The sequence below is a fragment of the Arvicola amphibius genome, chromosome 1, assembly GCF_903992535.2.
Source record: "Arvicola amphibius chromosome 1, mArvAmp1.2, whole genome shotgun sequence".
NCBI classification, from domain to species: domain Eukaryota; kingdom Metazoa; phylum Chordata; class Mammalia; order Rodentia; family Cricetidae; genus Arvicola; species Arvicola amphibius.
The window spans coordinates 121,027,823-121,048,471 of NC_052047.1; the positions used below are offsets into that span (position 1 = coordinate 121,027,823).

General features: G+C 50.6%; 1 protein-coding gene across 2 annotated transcripts; it reads right to left on the minus strand.

The window, feature by feature from the left end:
- Positions 1-4,301: 4,301 nt before the first annotated feature.
- On the minus strand, positions 4,302-16,194 carry Gprc5b (G protein-coupled receptor class C group 5 member B). 2 transcript variants are annotated; one of them, XM_038311261.1, is made up of 3 exons: positions 15,164-16,185; positions 7,623-7,783; positions 4,302-4,349 (listed from the first exon to the last, which is right to left on the minus strand). In XM_038311261.1, exons 1-3 carry the CDS (start codon positions 16,167-16,169, stop codon positions 4,302-4,304), a joined length of 1,215 nt encoding a protein of 404 aa, XP_038167189.1. In that variant the 5' UTR covers positions 16,170-16,185. The 2 variants fall into 2 exon arrangements, with proteins under 2 accessions (XP_038167189.1, XP_038167179.1); XM_038311251.1 differs by lacking the exon at positions 4,302-4,349 and adding an exon at positions 6,216-6,304 and having other exon boundaries at positions 15,164-16,194.
- Between the last annotated feature and the right edge of the window lie 4,455 nt (positions 16,195-20,649).

Here is a 20,649-nt window from a genome sequence, read left to right on the forward strand (position 1 = left end):
CACTTGAGTGTGCTGCCCTCAACACCAAGGTCTGTTGCAAATCCAGGACTGCACTCTGGATTGTTCGGAGCCTGCCATGCAGCTACCCGGCAGTGCCATTAGACTAATAACGTGAGCTGGAGCAGAGAACCATGGTTCATTTGTGCTCACCGCTGTAGAATCAATCTCTCACCACTCAGAGATCATAGCTTCTCTTCCCACCTGTATTGTCATGAAGTTGGGGGCTTGAAATGGACCCTAAACCTGGCAGATGCTCCAGATGAGGACCTTTCCTGGCACTCAATCAGTCACGATTTGTACTGCCCAAGCTTTCATGTACCAGAGGTTGTGGGAGTGGAAAGGGCCACTGAGAAAAATGTAGAGCATCCCTGGCTTTGAAGGACCAATGTCACTGTCAACAGGCTCTAGACCCCTAGATGCATGGCACATCTTCACGCTGCTTCCTGTATAGCCAACAGGAGGTACAAATGTGCATGTAGTAACACTTTATTTAATTAACCGTGTGCCTGTGTGTATGGAATGTGTGAAGTGTGGAGACCAACTTTTCAGTCGGTTCTGTCCTTCCACCTTGTGGGTCCTGGGTGCAGAACTTGGGGTATCAGGCTTGGAGGCAAATGCCTTCTTTGCCCGCCGAACCATCTCACTGGCCCCATTTATATATTTAATAGTTTTTGCTTATAGGCTCCCAATATTTAAAAATATTCTGGCTAGTGTTAATACAGGCTGAGAATCCCTCGTGGTAACTCATACCTTTAATCCCAGCCCTTGAGAGACAGAGGCAGGCGGATCTCTGATTTGAAAGATAACTTGGACCGCATGGTAAGTTTCAGACCAGCCAGGGTTACATAGTAATAAGACCCTGTCTCAAAGAGAGGAAAGAGAAATGGGGGGGAGAGACAGAGGCATGCGATTTGGATTTTAGAATGCTTGCCTTTGAAATCTTGGGCTAGGACTCAAGTACAAAGACAAGGTTCATTTAGGCTTCATATCCACTCACACCTATAGTGTGAACATCATTTTATATTTTAAAAAATAATTCTGTGCACACCACAGAGCTAAGGCATGTGGAATTTTCCATCTGTGGCATCAGGTCAGTGTTCAGAAAGTGTTTGGGTTTGTTCTAGATTTCAGATTTTGAGATTTAGGCATGTCTGCTTGTGTAATTAGTATTAATAGTCAAAAAAAAAAAAAAAAAAAACCCAGATCACTACAGGCACTGAAACAGCAGAGTGGATTCTGGGTTCTCTTGATTCCAGATTACCTTTCAGGCTGGCACATGGGGGAGATTTCTGCCTAGCTGGAGGAGGGGATGATCTAATGGAACCTGCCCCAGTAAATCCCCACGAAGGAGCTTAAGAGCTGGGCTGATCTCAGAATGACTCGGAGCTCTAGGAAAGCATTCGCACCACTGCCATTAAGAAATGACCCCATCGTTGTGACCTCATACTGGTGTCTGGTGGGTGTGCCTCCTAAGTTTCTGGGTGCACTGGGGGTCGTGGTGAAACCTCTGTGTTATACAGTAATGGCCCAAACCACCAGTTCGTGTTAGAACCGTGATGCACTTCACAACCCAGGGCACGTGAGCACTCGAGAATGATCTTTCAGGCACGGACACAGGAAGGAAGCTACTAGAGGCGAAGACCTTTAGCCACGGAAGGCCAGAGGGGAGACGGCTCAGTCGTAAGCTGCTCACAGTGCTGGCGTGAGGACCCGGGTTCAATCCTCAGAACCAGTGTAATAAACTGTAGGCCACAAGCGGTTCACAGTGCTTGTGTGAGGACCCAGGTTCAATCCTCAGAACCCGTGTAATAAACTGTAGGCCACAGTGGGATTATTCTTGTAGTCCCAGAGGATCCTTGGGGCTTTCTAGGTAGCCACCTTTGCCTTCCCCATGAGCTCCAGGCCAATGAGGCACCCTGTCTTAAAAAAACAAGGCGGTGGTATCCGAGAGTGACAGCTGACGTCGTCATCTAGTCTCCAAGGCACGTGCACAGATGTGCGCCCTTAGGCACACACAAATTGAAGGTCTTTGCAGTGGGGTATAGTTCAGTGATGGAGTTACTTAAGTATGCATGAAGCAAGCCCTGGGTTCCATTTCCAGCCCCACAAAACAACAATACAGTAATAATAATACATTTTAAAAAGAGAGTTCTTCCCCCTCCCCCGCCCCAGGGGCTGGGTTTCCATATTTGTTTGGGGACAGCGTCTTACCTCTTGGGATTAATTTCTCCTACACAGAGTGCTATGCTCTAGCTCCAGCTAACTCCCCTTTAATGAAATGGTGCCAGGCAATGGACTGGGCTCTATCCGTTACCATCTTTAGTAAGCTCCCTTTAGCACTCTAACCCACAATGCACTCCATTAATTTTTTTTTTTCTGAACTCCAAGCTGCCATGAACTGAGGGGGGGGGGGAGCGCCAAGCCTTCAGGTGCCATCCTGGGACACAATGGACCTGTGTTCCTCCCAGTGCCTGAGGGGTCAGAACCTTGGCAGGGATGCAGAGGGGTTTGTCGTAAATGACCCTGTCCAAACATCGGTGTTTCCAGTTTCCAAATGGCAGTGTAAACTGACCCTGACTCTCTCTCTTTCCCCTCTCTCCGCAGTGAAATGTAAAATGGAGGACGAGGAAGTGCCGGCTGCCTCAGTGCCACCATCTTAACTAACATCACTCACTCCACACCCAAACTGCACATTGCCTATGACGATTTCCTTAAGAAGCCTTAGTATGGATTCACAACCTTTGTACACTGGCTGGGTTTGTTGCAGACAAGCTTAGGAAAGCATCCCTTGCTTTCTGCTTTACCCCAAATACTGTTTTTCCCCGCATATACTTCTCCATGGTATCTGGTGTACCATTCTGAGCCACTGCAGTTGAAACATCTAGTGATGGCCTCTGTCACCAGTTTGCCCACTTCTGCTAAGATCCGTATTTTAATTTATCTCAAATCTCTGTTAACTCTGTTTTGGTTTTGTTGTTGGCCTAACAAATGAGGCAAGGCTCAAGAACAGAGCTGTGTTTCTAACTCAAGAAGAGACAGCTGATGCAAAGGACTTCCATTGTCAAAGCCCCAAAGGGGTCACAGCAGCGCCTTTTAATTCATGGTCCTCGTCTGTTCTGTGGCTGTGCTCCCCAGGATTCTCTCATTCGGAAGGCCCCAGACACAGCCGAAGGCCTCCTTGTTAGTAGTGTTTGACAAGCTTCCACGCATCTTAGGTAAATAGTAAAGCCTTTATTTTCTTGTTAAGAACAGCATTTTGAAAATAAAACCTATCATCTGCCCATGCTTAACAACCTTTTCAGTCCTTGATATTTATATGTACATACTGATTGTCTTGAAATTTCCCGAACAATTTTGTTTATAAGTATGCAAGTCAGCCAAGGTGGGGAAAGAGTGAGGGTACATTATAAAATACACATTAATACATTTAATAAATATATATTATCTATCAAAAAATGAGCCATAGCTCTTTATGAATAAAAAGCACCTGCCAGGGGCTCCCGTCAGCTCACGTGGTCGCTACATCCTTGGATGTGTGAACGCCAGCGCCTCCTTCTACTTTCCAATTTGGCAAACCCAAGAGACAACCCTTCTCACCCTGTCTGCACTTTTCTGCTGGCCTGACCTCATCTGTGTGGGGGTGGGGTAGACAACAACCAGATCTTAACCTCGGAGACAGCCTCTCCCCTCTGCCACTGCAACGGACTCCAGTTAGGAGGGGACAGAGGAGTTGCCATAGTCCCAGCATGGCGTCACTACCCGGGCATGCTAGGTTGTGCTTACAGCTTGGGGTTATTCACAGAGGACTTTCTAGACCATTTCCCCTATCAACTCTTAAACAGGTGTCATGGATTCTGTACTCTAGCCTCATTCTGTTGGAAGCTGGCTGCAGTCTCTGGGTGGAGTTGCCTCGCGATCCTCTTCAGGTGAGCTTGGAACTCATTAGAAAAATAGCAGATGGCGCCCTTCTTCCTTTGCTCCCACCTCCACCCCTAATGTCTAAGAACATTCAGCCCACCCTGAACCTTAAATTAGCCAAGATAAAACAAAGCCCAGAAGCGCAATCACCTATCAGGATGAGAAAAAAAAAAGCAAAACTGCAAGGCCTCACTAAGCGAGGCGTCCTGTGGCTCAGAATGGTTCTGCTTGTATAGTGCAGAAATGTCGCTGCTTTCTGCACAGCCATTTGCACGGTGCTCACCTTATACGCGGAAAACCAAGAGCTTACAGAGAAAACCATCAATCATGTCAGCGTCTCCCTTCTGCAAGGGGGGCTTTTGCAGACCAAGTCACTGGTGACATCAGAAAGCTCCAAAGGACTCCAGAGAGCAGGGGTGGGCAGCCACTTCCTGGCACAAGAACGCGAAGTGCTGGCGTTTGTCACCGGACTGGCCCAAGGTGCTCATAGATCTCTTTGCAGAAGGCTGGGTAGTACATGCAAGAGCCCCAGCCCCACACAGCCCTGGCTTTCTTTCCCTCCAAACCTTCCTCAAGCTTCAAAGTTCTCAGCCCATCACATGATGGTCCTTCAGCATGAAGGACTGGCTGGAATTCTCTGGAAGCAAGCACATGCTCTGAGTGGGACCAGGGCATCCCAGAAGACTGGGAAGGGGAGGCCTTTGGGTGTCATGCTCTCTGGTTCCCATGCGTGGTGATGTGCTAGCTGGAAGGAAAACTTGCAGGAGAGCCGAGCACTAGGCAGACTGGCCTCACCCCCCTAAGGCTCTGCAAAGGCAGGGTAGGGTAGGGAGGGGATACAGCAGAGACTGGGGTCTTGAGAAAAATCAGATTTATTAAAACACTCAGCTCAGATGTACTGGCTTAAGAAGAGGTCAGTCCCCACCCCCACCCCCAAATACTAGCCTTTTCAATTTTGCTTTCATTAAAGGTTAAAGGCTTGTGGGTAGTTTTTATAGAAAAAGCAGTGTAGCGATTGGAGTGTATGCAGAGGTCCTACCCTTGTTTATACGGTCCATATGGTCAGGTTCAAACTCTTAGCATGGAAAGGTTGCCAGAGATTATCCTGGCCAAACAGTGCAGAGAACACAGGGCTTTTAATGGCAGGGGTGCTGGAGATGCTGAGCGACAAGGGAATGACTTGCTCAGGACAGATGGAAGCCATGACAAATGATGGCCGTGAAGAGGACACTTTCATAGAACCATCGGAAAACCAAGATTAAAATGTTCTCCAACCCCCTGAAAGCAGCAGGAAACCTTCATGGAACTCATTCAACCCTGGACTTCTAGCCACATCAAGGGAAGAGACCCCAGAAGTCGCTGGCTGCTGGATGTGAGGATGACATCTCTGCATCCTAGCAGTCACCCACGGGGAACCCAGCCACAGGAAATTGTGAAAAGGCTGCTGTGGTGCCTGCTTCTCAGCCTGGCTCCCCTAAAGCCAAAGCTTCAAGCCAGTAGCCCTGTCTGAGCTGCTGAAATGAACAGGGGAATGATGTTGGGGAAGGGGTATGGAGGGGCAGCAAGTGCAGTAAGAGGAAGAAGGGATACTTCTGTCACTCTGTGAGGGAGGCGGGGTAGGTGGGGCGCTAGGCAGAGCAAGCGGCCTGTCGACGGAACAGTGGTTGGTCACCACTGTCTAAACATGATGGTCACTTCAAGGCCCGGAGTACCTTCTCTTTGGCACGTTCTGCGGTTCCTCCACTGCCACCGGCTACACAGCTCCCTGACTGTCCGGTTGGGCCTTACTTTGGAATCACAGCCACAACTTCCTAAAGTCCCCTGAACTGCATAGGCCACCAAGCAATCAAGCCAGGAAGAAGAAGGGTCCGTGAGTTAACCTCAAGGGCATAGCTGTTTCCAAAAGACCTCCCTGGGGATCAGCACTCGGGGAGGGGGTGACAGGTTGGCTCAAACCCCTCGTCTAAGCCAACTGCGAATTCTTTTCTGCCCTGCCTCCGCTGGATGAAACAGTTTTCCAGCCATGCCTCTCTGAGTGAGCCTAAGACTATTGGCAGTTAGCTCTGATTTAGTTTGCAGGACGATTCCGTGTTTGTGTGTGTGTGTGTGTGTGTGTGTGTGTGTGTGTGTGTGTGGCAGGATAGGGGAGGGCAGTCACTGTTAGCTTTCCAGTTCATCCATATGTCACATTTACACGAAATCCCCTTGGTGGAAATTCTCAGATTTCCTGGCTTCCAGGTGGCCTGTCTTGGCCACGGTTATTGATTTCACCCTCAAGAAAGACACAGCCAGGGAATAAAATCGGTAAGAGAGATTCTTATTCTCTGGATCTTAAGGTCTTTCACCAATGGTGTCTTCCTGTGTGAGATGGCGGAGCGGTTGGGATCTGGAATAACATAAGGACAGCGCTAAGAACTCTGCAGAGTCAACGTTAGAAACTGATGCGTCCATCTCCCTCGTGTCTTCGCCTGTGGGGACCTGGGGGACGGAGTCATCCCCAGAAATGTGCCCGAGGTTCATGCCACCCACCCTCAGGGATATACTCCACACTCAGAAACTCAGTGCTTTGGGAAGTGACGAGGAGGGGACTTGTCTCGGGCATGCTAGACAAGGGTGCTACCTTGTGTTTCACCCTGAGCCCCTACGGCAGCCACCTTCTCTGCGCTGGCCTTGGAGGAACCAGAGACGTCAGAATGATGGAAGGGGAGGCCTTTGGCTGTGTTGACTACAGCACACGGGCTGGCCCCTCTGGGGACCATTGGTCACAGTAAAATCAGGCTTTTCTTGGCCCCAGGACAAAGCAGCAGCCCAGGAGGTAGTAGGGGGTGTTAAGAACACACATCTGTGTTTCCTTTTGTCTTAGAGCCTGTTCAAAGCAAAGGGAACCGAACCAGAGACTAAAAGCCTTCACAGGTCAGAGAAACCAAAATTCCTTCTCTCTAGGGATCAAAGACCATCTCTGATGGCCTATTAAAAAAGAAAGCTAGAAAGACAAAAAAACAAAAGCTCGGGTTGAATTATGGAATTGGCACAAAATAAAGAATGGAAATCAACGGTGTACATGTGAACCGGCCCATGCATTACTTCTCAGAAGCACAGAGCTATGTCTGCAGAGTAGATGTGGGAATGAGCGCCTCTTTGGGTTTTGCTGGGATGAAACAGTCATTCCAGCAGAGGCCAAAAGCAAAAGGTGACACTTTCTGCTGCGGGTCTGTTTGGCGACAGATACAGCTGCTCTGGTTGACATTGAAGGAAACAATTCCAATTTCCTAGGATGTCTCTTAGGGAGCTGAGTTGTGTGTGTGTGTGGGGCTGGTACCTAGCTAGGGATACTGGATGAAGTAGGGACTAGGGGGCTTAAGCTAGGGTGGATGTCAGGAAAGACAGAGCATCCTCACAGAAAGCTCTTCCTAGAGTCACCTTCCTGGGAGAGGGGCGGGGCACTGTGCTCAAGAAAGAAATCCACCAGGAAGAGCCCCAAGCAGTAGGTAGACACCTATAGATGGCTTTCTGAGCGTGGGTGTGGGTTTTCCTTACATGAAGAGAGGTGGTAGAGGGGGCCAGACAAAGATGGAAGGCGTGCATGCAGGGAGCTGCAGTGGGCAGCCCAGAGAAGCAGCCTCCAGGTATACCCAGCTGAAGCTGCCCCCCATCGGACTCTCTTAGGCCTCCTCCCACATCAGACATCAGATTTTGATACTTACGGTCCCGCCATTGAGTACGACAGCCATCTCGGTTGGCTGATACACATTGCTTCTGAATGGCGCGCTGGGTCGGCTTCCCAGGTTACAGGGTTTCTTTCCCATGCTGTCGCTGGATCTTTTTCCCAAGCTTCCATTGGAAAAGCCCGATGCTGACCGAAGAGCTGAGGAAGGGGATTCCAGGATAACAAAACCACAGAGAGCAGGGGGAAAGAAGGGGGTTGGAACAGAGGGATAAGGGGCAGAGGGGGGAGGAACAGAGAGGGAGAAGGGTGGGGAGGGAGAGAATTTTGTTTTTGTTTTTCCAACAACCAGCTCCTCCCCTATGAGTACCTCTATCCACCCACCACAGTGGCTCCTCCCCCTTGTCACAAGCCTGATTCAAAACAAAAGTCACAAAGGGGCTTTGTTCTCCAGCCTCTAGGAGACTGAGCCAGCCTCAGGAGGGCTGGGAACTTTGTTGAGTCCTGCTCTCCCCAAACAGCTACAGCCAGGCTGGGTGGCTATCACCTCTGGGCTGGTCTCCTTTGCACATATGCACAGGTCTATATGTACCATATCAGTCAAAAGCAGGCTTTATTTCTGGATGCTGCAGAGCTGGGGACTGCTAAAAACATACAGGACGGTGATTGCCATCATTGGAAAATGACTCTCAAATAATAGGAATAAAAGATCCAAAGCAATGATGGTAAAAAAGAGTTAGTACTCTATCCCCGAAGTAGGTACAGATGTTTCTGAGTTACTGTCCCTTTTAAAGACAGCATCTGAGGTAGCCCAGGCTAGCCTCGGACTTATTCTGAAGTCAAGGATGTTCTTGAACTCCTGATCCTCCTGATGCCACATGTCAAGTGCTGGAATTCACATCCAGCTAGTTAGTATACTCTGTGTGTGTGTGTATGTGTGTGTGTGTGTGTGTGTGAGAGAGAGAGAGAGAGAGAGAGAGAGAGAGAGAGAGAGAGAGAGAGAGAGAGAGAGAGAGAGAGAGAGAGAGAGAGAGCAGGTATCCTGAGGCCACTGAGGGTGTTGGAGGCTATGAGCTACCCGATGTGGGTACTGGGAAGTGGACTCAGATCCTCTTAACTATGCTCCACATTGTTTTTTGAGACAGTGTCTCACTGCCTAGGCTGCCTGGGCAGGAAGTCCCAGGGATCCACCTGTCCCCACCTTCCCAGCTCAGGGATGACAAGCGTGCATCACTCACTGGTGCCGGGGATAAAGCCCAAGTCATCATGCTTGTACAGCAAGTGCTTTATCAACTACGTCCTCTCTGCAGCCCCAGCACTTCTGAGAAATTAAGCTCCCCCCTTTTAAATTAAAAAAAAAAAAAACAACTTGAAAAGCCATGAAGAACCTCAAATATGTGTTTGTAACTGAAAGGAGCCAGCCTGTGAGGGCTTCTCGCACCATGCCAGTGACAATCTGGAAAGCGAAGACTGTCAGTGGTGGCCAGGGGCTGTGTGGAGAGGGATGGACAGGAGGGCAAAAGGGACATTTCAGAAGAGTGGATCATCTGTGTGACACTACCAGGTGGATTCAGGTCACAGTGCATCTGTCCAAACTCACCAGACGATGCATTCTAATTAAAATATGGTCTCCGGCTCAGTGGCAGAGCCCTTGCCTACTATCCCTGAGGCTCTCTCCTCAGCATCCCACAAGTGGATGGAAATCTTAACCATAAGATGACATCTGTAGTTTCACTGAAAGTACTAATGTTGCTTGGCTAAAGAAAGGCTTTACTGGGTGGTGGTGGTGCACACCTTTAATCCCAGCACTCAGGAGGCAGAGACAGGCGGATCTCTGTGAGTTCGAGGTCAGCCTGGTCTACAGAGGCTTTCCAGAACAGGCTTCAAAGCTACAGAGAAACCCTGTGTCAAAAAAACAAAACAAGACTAAAGTCAAACAAATAAAACAAACGAGAGAGAGAGAGAGAGAGAAGAGAGAGAGAGAGAGAGAGAGAGAGAGAGAGAGAGAGAGAGAGAGAGAGAGAGAGAGAGAGAGAGAGAGAAGGCTTTACTTAAAAGTCTTCCCTGAGGAAATGCAACAAGACAGCTTAGGAGCTCTGAGACCTATTTGGTGCAAGAATCAGAAAGAACTACCTTAGAGCCATGTACTATGAGAAGAAACATATAGAGGGTTAGTTTTCACAGCATAACAGGTTCTATTATTTCCTTCACAACAGAAAAAGGCTAAGTACCATGGCCAAGATCACACAGCTGGCAGAGGCCACACTGGAAGCCTGGTAGAGACAGGCTGCTCCTTACCATGACACCAGTTCCAGACACTCTGTTAACCATCACAGCTGGGTAAGTCGAAGCAAGCTAGCCATGTTAAGTGACCTTAGGGACAGCTCATCCTAAACTGGACTAGAGAAACCGAGTCCAAGACAGACTCAGGAAACCTTCCTTGCTTCAGCATCTCCAAGGCTTGAGCAGTTGCTTATGCTGAATGAGGGCGTGTCTCTGCCTGGGGAGAGGCGTGGGGAGTGGGAACAGTTAAACACAAATGTTTGCTAGTATCAGTTCCTACTCTGAGAGAGAAGAGAAGCAGCTTCCCCTGCAGCACAGAGCCCAGTCCAGGTGGGGGACTCCCTCTCCACTTCAGCATACCCTCTTTAGAGAAACCGAAGCTCCTCTCTCTTGCTACCCATGGTCCCAAGCAAGCTATCAGTGGTTTTATGAGCACACCTTTGGCATTCTAGGTCCTTCGGAATGGGTTCCAGGGTCCAACTTGTGACAGACTTGACTAATAATCATGGCATTCCATCTTTGAGAACACACTGGTTCAGGGAAGGAAATTCAGAGCCAATCAGAAATAATGCTGGGATTTTTCTCAAGCCTTCTGGAAAGATTTATTTTTCCCTTGGGATTCTGGGCAAGCCCAGAACTACTGCAGACTGTGATGCCTTCACCATGAGATGGGGAGGAGTCAAGTTTTGTCATTACTTGAGTTTTTTTAATCTAGCCCTTCCTGAAACCTGCTACCTCGGGCATTTGGGATCTTCATTTATTTGTTTGATTAATTTAGCATTCAAATTTTATTTATTTATTCTTAAATTTCCAGTAACCAATCTCAGAGGCCTTTGACTAATACCAGAGCTGAAGGACAGGCACTGTTATTCCTGCGTGGGTACCTGGAGGCATAAACTCATTGGTCAGATGCCAACTTTCTCTGGTGTAGGCCCTGCAAGTGAGGCCATGTTAGCCATGTCTTTCCCCAGGATCTCCAACAGTAAACAAAATGTCGAATAGCCTTTGGCTTTAATAAGCTCTTAGAGCCTAGGGTCCCTAACAAAAGAGGGAACACATGTTCCTTTGAAAAGTGCATGCTTCCTCTGCCTTGTTAGCACTTCCTAAGACATGATCTGAAGTGTGACATCCTTGGGTATGTTTGAATCTCTTAGCACTTACCTCATGCCTTATTGGTACTAATGAGCACAGTCTAGCTAAGTGTATCTGTGTGTGGGGGGTCACACTGATGGAAGGAAATATTGGGGCAACACCACTGCAGCTTCCTAGAGCCACAGGGCAGCCTGAAGATCATGTCTTCCATCACATGACAACTTGGGGGACCAATAGTCAAGGGAAGAGAGCCCAAGAGGCTGGCCACAAGTTCCCAGTGCAGGAGGACATGACCATTTCGGCTCCTGGGTACTAGCCACTCCAAGGATAAGGCCCCCTCATGGCGCCGGGTTCCTAAAATACAAACTGGCTGAAGTCAGCATGAAAGGTGCCAACAGCTGCTCCTTCTGTGGCAAAGGAGCGTGCCCAGATGGTCCTTGGCCAGCAGAGTAAGAGTTTCTAGCATAAAGGCCAGCCCAGCCAGGATATTCTCTGGGCGAGCTTTGTCTGAGCACAGTCCTGCCTGGTCTCAAGTGATTTTGGTGGATCTATATTTTTGATAGTCTAAATAAAAGATGCCTTAAAAAAAGAAAAGGTGGACTTCATAAGGGTTGCTAGGGATGGAGCTCATTGACCCAGCGTGCACTGGGCTCTAGGTTCCAGCATCAGCACTACAAGCAAGCCAACAAGAACAACTTGTCTTAAAAAGTCTGACAACACCCAAGGTTGCTGAAGCTTTAGGGAAGGACTTGCAATGCAATCAGTCAGAGAGCGGGCCCTCAGCCTGCCCTTCTGGGGTGCTCTGTGGCACGGTGTGCCGAGATTTAAAATGCAGATTATTTAACTCATATCTAGGACATCTTTTGCAAGGAGCTAGTGGACCAAAAAGCGGAGAGATGAATGGATAGCAGTGCTTACTGTAGCGCTGTTTATCACGGGAAGCCCGAGAGGCAAGCAGGGCAGCCAGAGGACCAGGAAATAAATGCTGGTGCCTGATGGAAAATTCCCCAGCATTCCCAGGGTATGGGAATCTTCATCTACTGACCCCCAAAAGCCTGCATCACACTGACTTAAAGCACATGCCAGGCCAGCACCTGGACCTGGGGTTTCCACCCAGTGACGCCCTAGGATCATTTGGGAAGTGAGACAAATGATACAGACCTCAGAGTCAGATTTGATTAGGGGGCCCAGGAGTGGGGGACAGAGACTTGACTGGGGCCAGCGGGTGGGGACAGAGTGGGTGTCTTTTTGTTGCTGTTGTTTTGTATTTTCCAGTAGCCTAAATGATTCTGAAGGGGAGACAGGTGAAGGACCACCCTGCCTTCCTGCCGTTCTGCTTCTTTTTGTTCTGGAGATGAGGAAGCACTTAGCAGATTCACACTTTGGTGTCCAGACAGCTCTCAGGGGAATGAGAGTAGCCAGTACAACGCTCAGAGTGGCGCTTGGTGTCCAGACAGCTCTCAGGGGCTAGTGTAGGAAAGAGAGCAGCCAATACAATGCTCAGAGTGGAGCTTGGTGTGTGGTTTCTGTTGCTGTCACTACTTGCAGTTTGTTTGTTTTGCTGGGAGTTGTATGTCTTGCTGTGTCTCCCGGACTGGCTTTGAACTCGCACTTCTCCCGCCTCCCCTCTCTCAGTGAGTCCTGGGATAGCAGGCATATGCCATCACGTCTGGCCGCCATTACTTTCAAAACACCACTGCTCTGGTGTTTCTGACCTTCTAGTTCTACTGCAAGGAAATCTAACATTCCATTCAACTGCTGGTTCTTAGCCCCTGAAGGGCCACCCTCCAGGAGAAGCTGTCAAGAACAGGTGGTGCTGCCAGTACCCCAGGACTAGCCAAGTCCCTCTGTCACCATAGCCCCTTGTAGAGAGGCCTCTAGGTTTCCAAAGGTGACCTCTAGCATGACTGTACCTTCTCCTGTCCCCCAGATGGACTGATACCAAATCCCTACCAACATCTCCACAGTCACAGGCATCTGGTCTGGAACTTTATGTAAGAAGAGAGCAACTTGGATTACAGCCACACTGGGACTTTCCCATCTGTCCAGAGCGGGGCTGCTGGTGCCCCTCCTACACAGGAGTCTGGCCAGGGGTCAGGGGTGCAGAGGAAGCCAACACCTCTAGGTCTGACAAGGATATGAGTGTCTCTATAGGAAGTGAGGGCTTGACATGCTTCCGTGCCTACAGGGGAGGAGCGGGCTGCACCCCAGGCTCCCACGCTTAACCTTGCAAGGCTGTGTAAAGGGACCGGCTCCTGAGTGTGGCTCACACTTGGACCTGGCAACTGGGCAGATGCCGCTAGAGAGAAATGTTGCTAAATTTCAGTCTGCCATGGGCCGCGTTCCAGCTGTAAGTCTTCAGGAAACGCCATTCTTTTGAGCCTCAGCTTGCACCTATCTGTCATGGAAGAGATATGAGGGGTCTGGCTGCACAGGGCAACCGTGGGGACTGCAGAGACAGTGCAGCCTGAGGGCAGAGCAGTGCTCACCACGTGACCATGTCAAGTGATCAGTGCCTCACCAGGACCAGGATTCAATATCACTGATGGGCCCTGGGGCATCTTTGGCAAACTGAGAAAGATCATTTATTTAAGCTCCATGGTGGGACCCAGCCAGCCTCCTTTAAGCAGGGTCCTGAGAGTACCTATCCAACACCAACAGCAGGGCCTTTGGGTTCTGGTGACCACATCCTCCCCCATCCTACTATGACCTCACCCCTGAGCAGAAACAGGTAGTCTTGGGCACCCAGATGTCACCCCAGTTGCCACCAAATTTGCGTCCTCTGTCTGACTCAGAGGAGCTTGTGAATGTTTAGCCAAATAATAGGGATGTTGGTGATGGAAGAGTTAAGAGCGGATGGGGGGGGCAAGCCTTCTGTCCTGGTGAGCAGGCTCTGGGATGGTTCTATGCATGTCCTCAGAGCGTCTCTGCAGGACTGAGCCTGGCTGTCTATAACAGAGACAAGCTTATAAACACAACTGTTTGGGCGACCTGCTTCTGTGCTCTCCTTTAGGAGGCCACGACTCAGTATAAACCCCTCTCCCGAGTGTCTCAGACTCCACTTCCAAGAGACCCAGCCAAGACCCACAAGGTCCACACTCAGCGCCACGCTCAGGTCTGGTCCCCATTGTGATACTTTCTGTAGTGACCCTACACACTATGCCCTCCCATCATTTTCAGTTTACAAATTAGAGACACCGAGGCTCAGAGAGGCCACGTAATCTACTGAAAGGTGCAGGCAGGAAGTGGGAGAGGCAGGGTTCGAACATGGACGTTTGACTCCGGGATCCAGTTTGAACACTGTCGATGACCGAGGCGGAGGAGGCCAGGAGCAGTGTCATGGTGACCCGCGTCCGTCTAGCACACTGCATAGGCTGCAAACCCAAACGCTTACAGGGAGCCAGGGAACCAATGTCGGGGGAGCAGCAGAGGGTGGCAGAAGGCGTGGCAAGCAGGAAGTGTATTCCCACGTAAGGGCAGCCAAAAGTGTGAGGTGGGGCAAGAGGCCTGGCCTTCCAGGGCCCAGTGACTCAAGTGAGATTCAAGAAAACCTGCAGCCACGTAGGAAGGCTGGCTCGGCATTGTTAGAGCCAGGAAATACGCTGTTTTAAGTTGGTGTCATTTTCGGTGTGGATGCTGCTGGGGATAGACCCAGGGCCTGTGCATGCGGGGCAAATGCTCTATCATTGAGCTTCCCATGACTTTGAAACCTGGAGGATTGTGGTGGTGGTGATAAATTGTGTGTGTGTGTGTGTGTGTGTGTGTGTGTGTGTAGGCATGAGGTCAACCTCAGATACTGTTTTTCAGAAACTATCTGTTTTTGGAGATACTAGGGTGTTAGGGTGTCTGGGGCTCACAGATCATCTGCTTGCTTTAAGGTCTACCTTCTTCTCTACCTCCTCAGCGCTGGAACTGTCGTAAGATGTGCCACCACACCCGGCTCTTCCCTGGGTTCTAAAGAGTGAACTCAATTCTCTTGCTCACCCTGACAAACACTTTACCAACTGAGCCATCTCCCCACCCCATCTCTTGGATTTTTATAACCAATCAATCAGTGGAGGAAAACATACATAAAAATAGCCGTGAGTCAGTGTTAGCGTGGGGGCAGGCCATTCATGATCATCGAGTCTGCCGCTGGGTCTGGGAGCATCTGCCCTGGTTATGACCTTACGGGGACTGTCCCAGGCCCGGCAGTGGCCACTTTACCTGCACTATGTTCATCCATTGAGAAGGCCTTGTTCTCCATGTAGGCCCGAGGCAGGTGCATGTCCTCCTCAAACGCCGTCTCCCGCATCCTGGGCTGTGAAGTGTCGAAGTAGTTGGGTGGGTTCTCCTGCAGGGGTGGGAGGAGGGTGCAGTGGATCTCCGGAATGGCGTGGAAGATGACAAAAACCCAGCCACTGGCTGCCAAGGTGATGGCCAAGGTGGGGTCGCTCCAGGCATCTCCCTGCTTAATGATGGAGTTGCCGAACAGGTACATGGTCATCCAGACCACCCAGATGAGCACAGAGAGGAAGGTTGTGATGAGGATGAAGGCTCCGTTCACTTTCCACCGCCTGAACTTGCCACACAGCGTGAAGAGGGACTGTGTCAGGGTGATGACCAGCAACACCATGTCATAGATGAGCGCCATCACAAAATCCATGGGCTCGTAGGCGCAGGCCGGCTTCGTGTCACGCAGCACGGTCAGCACCAGCCACTCGGTGGCAATGATGACCTGCACCAGCACCAGGCACAGCGCCAGGCTCACTAGCTGCCAGCTGGCTGGGCTTGTGCCCTGGCGCACCAGCCTCCGCACCCGCCACGCCTGGCTCAGCAGACAGGAAAAGCAGAGTGCGAAGAGGACACCCCAGAGGAAGCGTCGGATGGAGCAGATCGTCTCGTCCATCCGAATGATAAAGGCAAACGTCAGTCCAAAGAGGCCCAGGGTCCCCAGCAGGAAGAGGAAGTGGAGACCCACGGGCCTCCTCTTCTCCTTGTCCTTGACGAAGGGCAGTCTCACCAAGAGGATGAGCATCAGGAGCAGTGTGATCAGGGCCCCCGCCCCGGCCACTGCCTCCACCACGATGCCCCAGATGGCGTCCAGGTCGCACAGGGACACGTACTGAGGGAGAAGGTCCAACCCACAGCCCCGGGATGTGCTGGCGTTCTCTGAGGCCACCGAGGCAATCACCAGGAGCAGGGGCAGGGGGAACACTTGGTGGGTTCTCATCTTTCTCTCTGACACCAGGAACGTTCTAGAAAATGGGGACAAGTAGGGAGAAAGATCAATCCACAGTAAGGCCTGATTTCCTGAGGCCTTGCCTCTTATCAAACCTGGCAGCCCTCAAGGCTCCTTCAGGCCTTTGAGATAACAGCATCGATTTTCTCAGTGCGCTGTGGTCCCTTTCCCAGGCTCTCTGCCTCCCACTTGAACCCTGACCCAGATTAGTAGCCATGAGCCACCATCAGCAGTGGCTGGAGGGCCAATGGAAGGGAGACTCACCTAATCTCTCTACCCCTCTGTTGTCTGTAAATCTGGCCTCTTCCAAAGTAAGGGGATGAGAGGCGTTTTTAAAGGGATAGCCACCAGCCAGGTACTCGACCGGGCAACACCCCTTCTTTCTTCCTTATCCTCAAAGGCTAATGAGAAGTATTTACTGACCACTTACTCCAGACCAAAACCTGGGCTCAACCAGTCCTCATAATGCCCTATGAGGCAGCAGGTCCCATTGTGACCTCCATTTTCAGGTGACAAAACAAGGTCTTCAGGTTCTGACACTCACTCCAGGCACAAAACCACACTCCAGGAAGCTACCACTCTCAGCAGAGGGAGAGAACCCCCCCCCATCTTTACACATGCAGTACATCCTGTGGTCCCAGCAAAGTCCCCTGCACCCACAAATTCAACCAAGCTCGGATGAAGAATACTCGAGAAAAAGAGTCTGTCTGTCTGTCCTGAACACGTGCAGATATTTTCCCGTTGTCACCCAAACATGACACAACAAGTGTTGACATTGTATCTAGGTATTGTAAGGGACCCAAAATTCCACGGGGCATGGGCATAGGCTGTGCGTGAATACGGTGCCCTTCACAGAAAGGCCTGGAACATCAGCTGGATGCTGGCACCCAGGGCAGTTGGCATCCAAGGGATCCTGGAGCATTTCCTGCGAATGTGCCTGTCCGTCCGTCCGTCCAGAACGTCTCCGTGCTCCGTCCTCCTCACACATCTTCCTCCCCCGTAGATCTCCTGAGGCTCCATTCTCTCCAGCTCCCCTGTTATCCCTGTCCTGGCAGAGTTCAACCTACCACACACTCTTCCACGTGCCCTAGATGCCCAAGGACAGTGCTGACTTAGCCACCTCTTCCCGTTAAGACACATCTCTATTATTTTAACCTTCTTTTTCTATTTTTATAGTTAAACCGAGGACCTCATGCATGCTAGGCAGCGGCTGGGCTACATCTCTGATCCCTTTACATTTTTGTTTGTTTTGAAATGTTCAATTTGAGGTAGGAGCTATACAACCTTGGCCCAGCTGGCCTCCAACTCACCACAGCCCAGGCCGGGCTCGCCCTGGCGACTTTTCTTCCTCAGCCTCTTGAGCAACAGTGTAGGCCAGTGTCACCAGGCCTGGTCCTGCCGAGATGCTTCCACTTCACTCCCCGCCCCCATCTCTCCTCAAGAACCATCATGTCAGCTCAGACTCCGCCAAGGTCAGCGTGGCTCCCACAGACAGGGTCTTGTAGGCCAAGCGCTAATCAAGTCTGCCATTTTTTTTTTTTTTGCCTACTTTGTTTCCTTTCTCTTCCCCTTTCTCCTCTCCTCCTTGTCTTTGCCTGCAGCGGCAGGCGGGCGGGGAGGCAGAGACAGTATCCTTTACTCACTTTTACTCTTTAGTAGTAGACCCTGCTTTCCCAACCTTGTCACATCTGGCATCTATCCTGGACAGGTCTTTTTTTTCCCCCTTGTCCTTGGGATGTCCTATGCATCATAGGACTGCGTCTCACCAATGCGGCCAAATATCTCCTGGGTGAGGGGCACAAATACCCCCACAAAGGATTGCTGGTGAAGATGCCAGTATTAGCAAACAGCATCTGGCACAAGGCAGGGACTTGGGAAATCCCCACAGAACAAGGCCCATGCACCCAGACTGCTCTTTACCCCACGGGCACCAGCTCCTTGCTTCTAAAAGAGGGCGGGCCTTCAAGAAGCCGTGTCTGCACAGCTGTGCCCCAGACTCATCACTAGTCAATGTTAAGCTAGTCTGGGGTTGTAATTCCACCTATGTGTAGGTCTATAACTAGTCACCCTCCCCACAGCACAACGCCAGACATCCCTGGGGCTTCCATTAAGTAAATGCAGTATTGACTACCTCTCTCCTCCTCTCCTTTAGAGAGATCCCCTGTGCATCCTAGGTCCCTCCTTGGCCTTCAGGCCATCGACCCCATAAATAATGGATGCTGCAGAAAATGGCTGGTGGGGTGGGTTGGTCTGCTGCGCTTACAGAGAGAAGCCATGTTACAAAAGAAGGTACTTGGGTAGAGGGGCTCCTTAAACAAGATACCCCCCCACTCAGGTAAATATAGGGGTGGGGCTACACCCCAGATATAGGCCACTGGCTTGTAGTCTAGTCGTAGCAGTGCCACGGAGGCCCCATCAGCAATTCCCTGTGCAGTCATTTATTCAACTGTGGGCTTTTACAGTGATCACTTGAACCCCAAGAAATGAAAATACTTCTCTCTTGATATTTCTAAACTGCGCTAGAGGGTTCAGTTGGTGAGGGTGCTTGCTGCCAATGCCACCAAGTCTGAGAACCTTGGACTCCTGGGACCCACATGGTAGAGCCCCTGCAGCCCCCTTGTGTGTATGCTGTACACGCGTACCCCCAAGGAACATGGCTACATGGTGCACGTTGGAGAGACATCATTTGGAACAGAGCTGCTAATCAAGGCTGGGAAACATGCTATGAACCAAAATTTAAGAACAAGATGGGACAAAACAAGCTGCCGTTGGTCCACAACAAGGTGTGTGTGTGTGGGGGGGTCTCCAGAGTGAACCCTCGTTAGGAGAGTTCTCAGCAACACACTCAAGGGACTCTCACTAGTGTATAGCCAATACCATCTTCCCCTGGAGGTGAGGAAATGACGTTTGGGAAGATGCTTCTAGAAACTGAATCAATGCCCCTCCCCCGCCATCTCTCACGTACACACCCTTTGACTGATGGTTCTCAACCAGGGGCAGTTTTGGATGTTACAACAATGCACATCTGTGGAGCAGAGACAAGGCCTACAATGTGAATAGCAGTCTCCACCGAACAGAATGACGTAGGTCAGTTAAGTCCACGGTACCAAGGCTGAGGAAGGCTGATTTTAGACATCAAAGTCAGAACCGATGGAAGACACCAGAAACCCTACCAGGGCTTGGTCAGGCCTATACCTCACCATCTTTGCTTGCAAGAACTTGGCTTTTTATTTAAGGTATGGCCAGCCACTCTTTCTGGCAAAGCTCCTCCTTCTGAGACCGGCTGTAGACCGAGGCTCGGTTTCCTCAGCTCTTCTTGCTTGCTTCCTGTCTCTCCTGTCTACCGCAACCAGAAAAGGGTAGCACCAAGACGGCACCCACATTTCTGTGACTGTGCCGTGTTCTTGTAGTCCACGGCCAGGACTGTAGTTTACGCTTCCTTTCTGCCACAGCAGATGGACCCTCTCATGCTCTCTGCTTTCGTGGCCACAGATAATGCTCCTTGGTCCTTCAAGGGCAGCTATTGGTCTAGTCACAGCACCTGCTTCCCTCATTTCTGCAAAGAGCTTCCGATTTCCTGTTGGAGAGTTACCTTAAGTCCTAGCTCGCAGCTGGGGGTCTGGTGTGAACTAAGTGGGGAATGTCCCCAGGTGGTGGAGTTATTTTAAAGATCCAGGGGTATTTAGGAGGTGGGGCTTGGTGAGTGGAAGTAGGGACCTTTGATAGTTAACGGTCTGGCATTTAGAACCCACAGCAGAGTCTGGTCTAAGGCCAAGGGAGGAACTGAGGCCATACATAGCCACGGCTGTGCCATCCCTGTCACGATGAAGCAGGGCCTGGCCTAAGGCCACGAGAAGAACCGATGCCGTCGTATACTGCAGTGCCACCCCAGTCAGGATGAGGCAAAGTCTCAAAAACCACGAAGCAGGGGGCTCCTTTCATCTCTTCATTTTGATCAGTTACCTTGTGTGTCAAGAAATGTAGCTGCGATGGTTAACATCAGCTTGACAGACTCTAGACTCACCCGGGAGACAAGCCCCTGGACGTGGCTGTGAGGGATTATCCGGATTAGGTTAGCTGAGCTGCGCAGACCCACACTGCGCAGTAGGCTGGGGTCCTGGACCGCAGGAGGAGAAAGTGACCCGAGTGATAGCATCCATCTCCCTTGGCCTCCTGACTGTGGATCCAGTGTGACCAGCTGCCTCGAGATCCTGTAGCCTTGACTACTCGGCCCTGACGGACCATGCCCTCCAGCTGTGACCTGAGGTAAACCCTTTCTCCTCTCAAGTTCCTTCCTTCAGGGTCTATTCTCACAGCAACAGGAAAAGTAATTAAAATTGTAGCTCGGGCAGCACCAGCTCAGGCTTGGCCAATCTGGACACCGTCAGTCCTTTTTCCTGAACTGATTGCGTCACAAATAGGCCCGTGGTCTGACACAGAGAAACGAATCAGCAGGAGGGTTTGACATTCA

Excerpts from the sequence above, each read along its gene's own strand:
- Gprc5b (XM_038311261.1), bottom strand. The coding sequence starts at position 16,169 with ATGAGAACCCACCAAGTGTTCCCCCTGCCCCTGCTCCTGGTGATTGCC. Across the intron at positions 7,784-15,163 it reads AATGGATGAACATAGTGCAG|CTCTTCGGTCAGCATCGGGC; the intron begins GTAAAGTGGCCA and ends CCCCTTCCTCAG. Across the intron at positions 4,350-7,622 it reads TCGTACTCAATGGCGGGACC|GAAGTGGCTGCCCACCCCTG; the intron begins GTAAGTATCAAA and ends TTCTTGTGCCAG.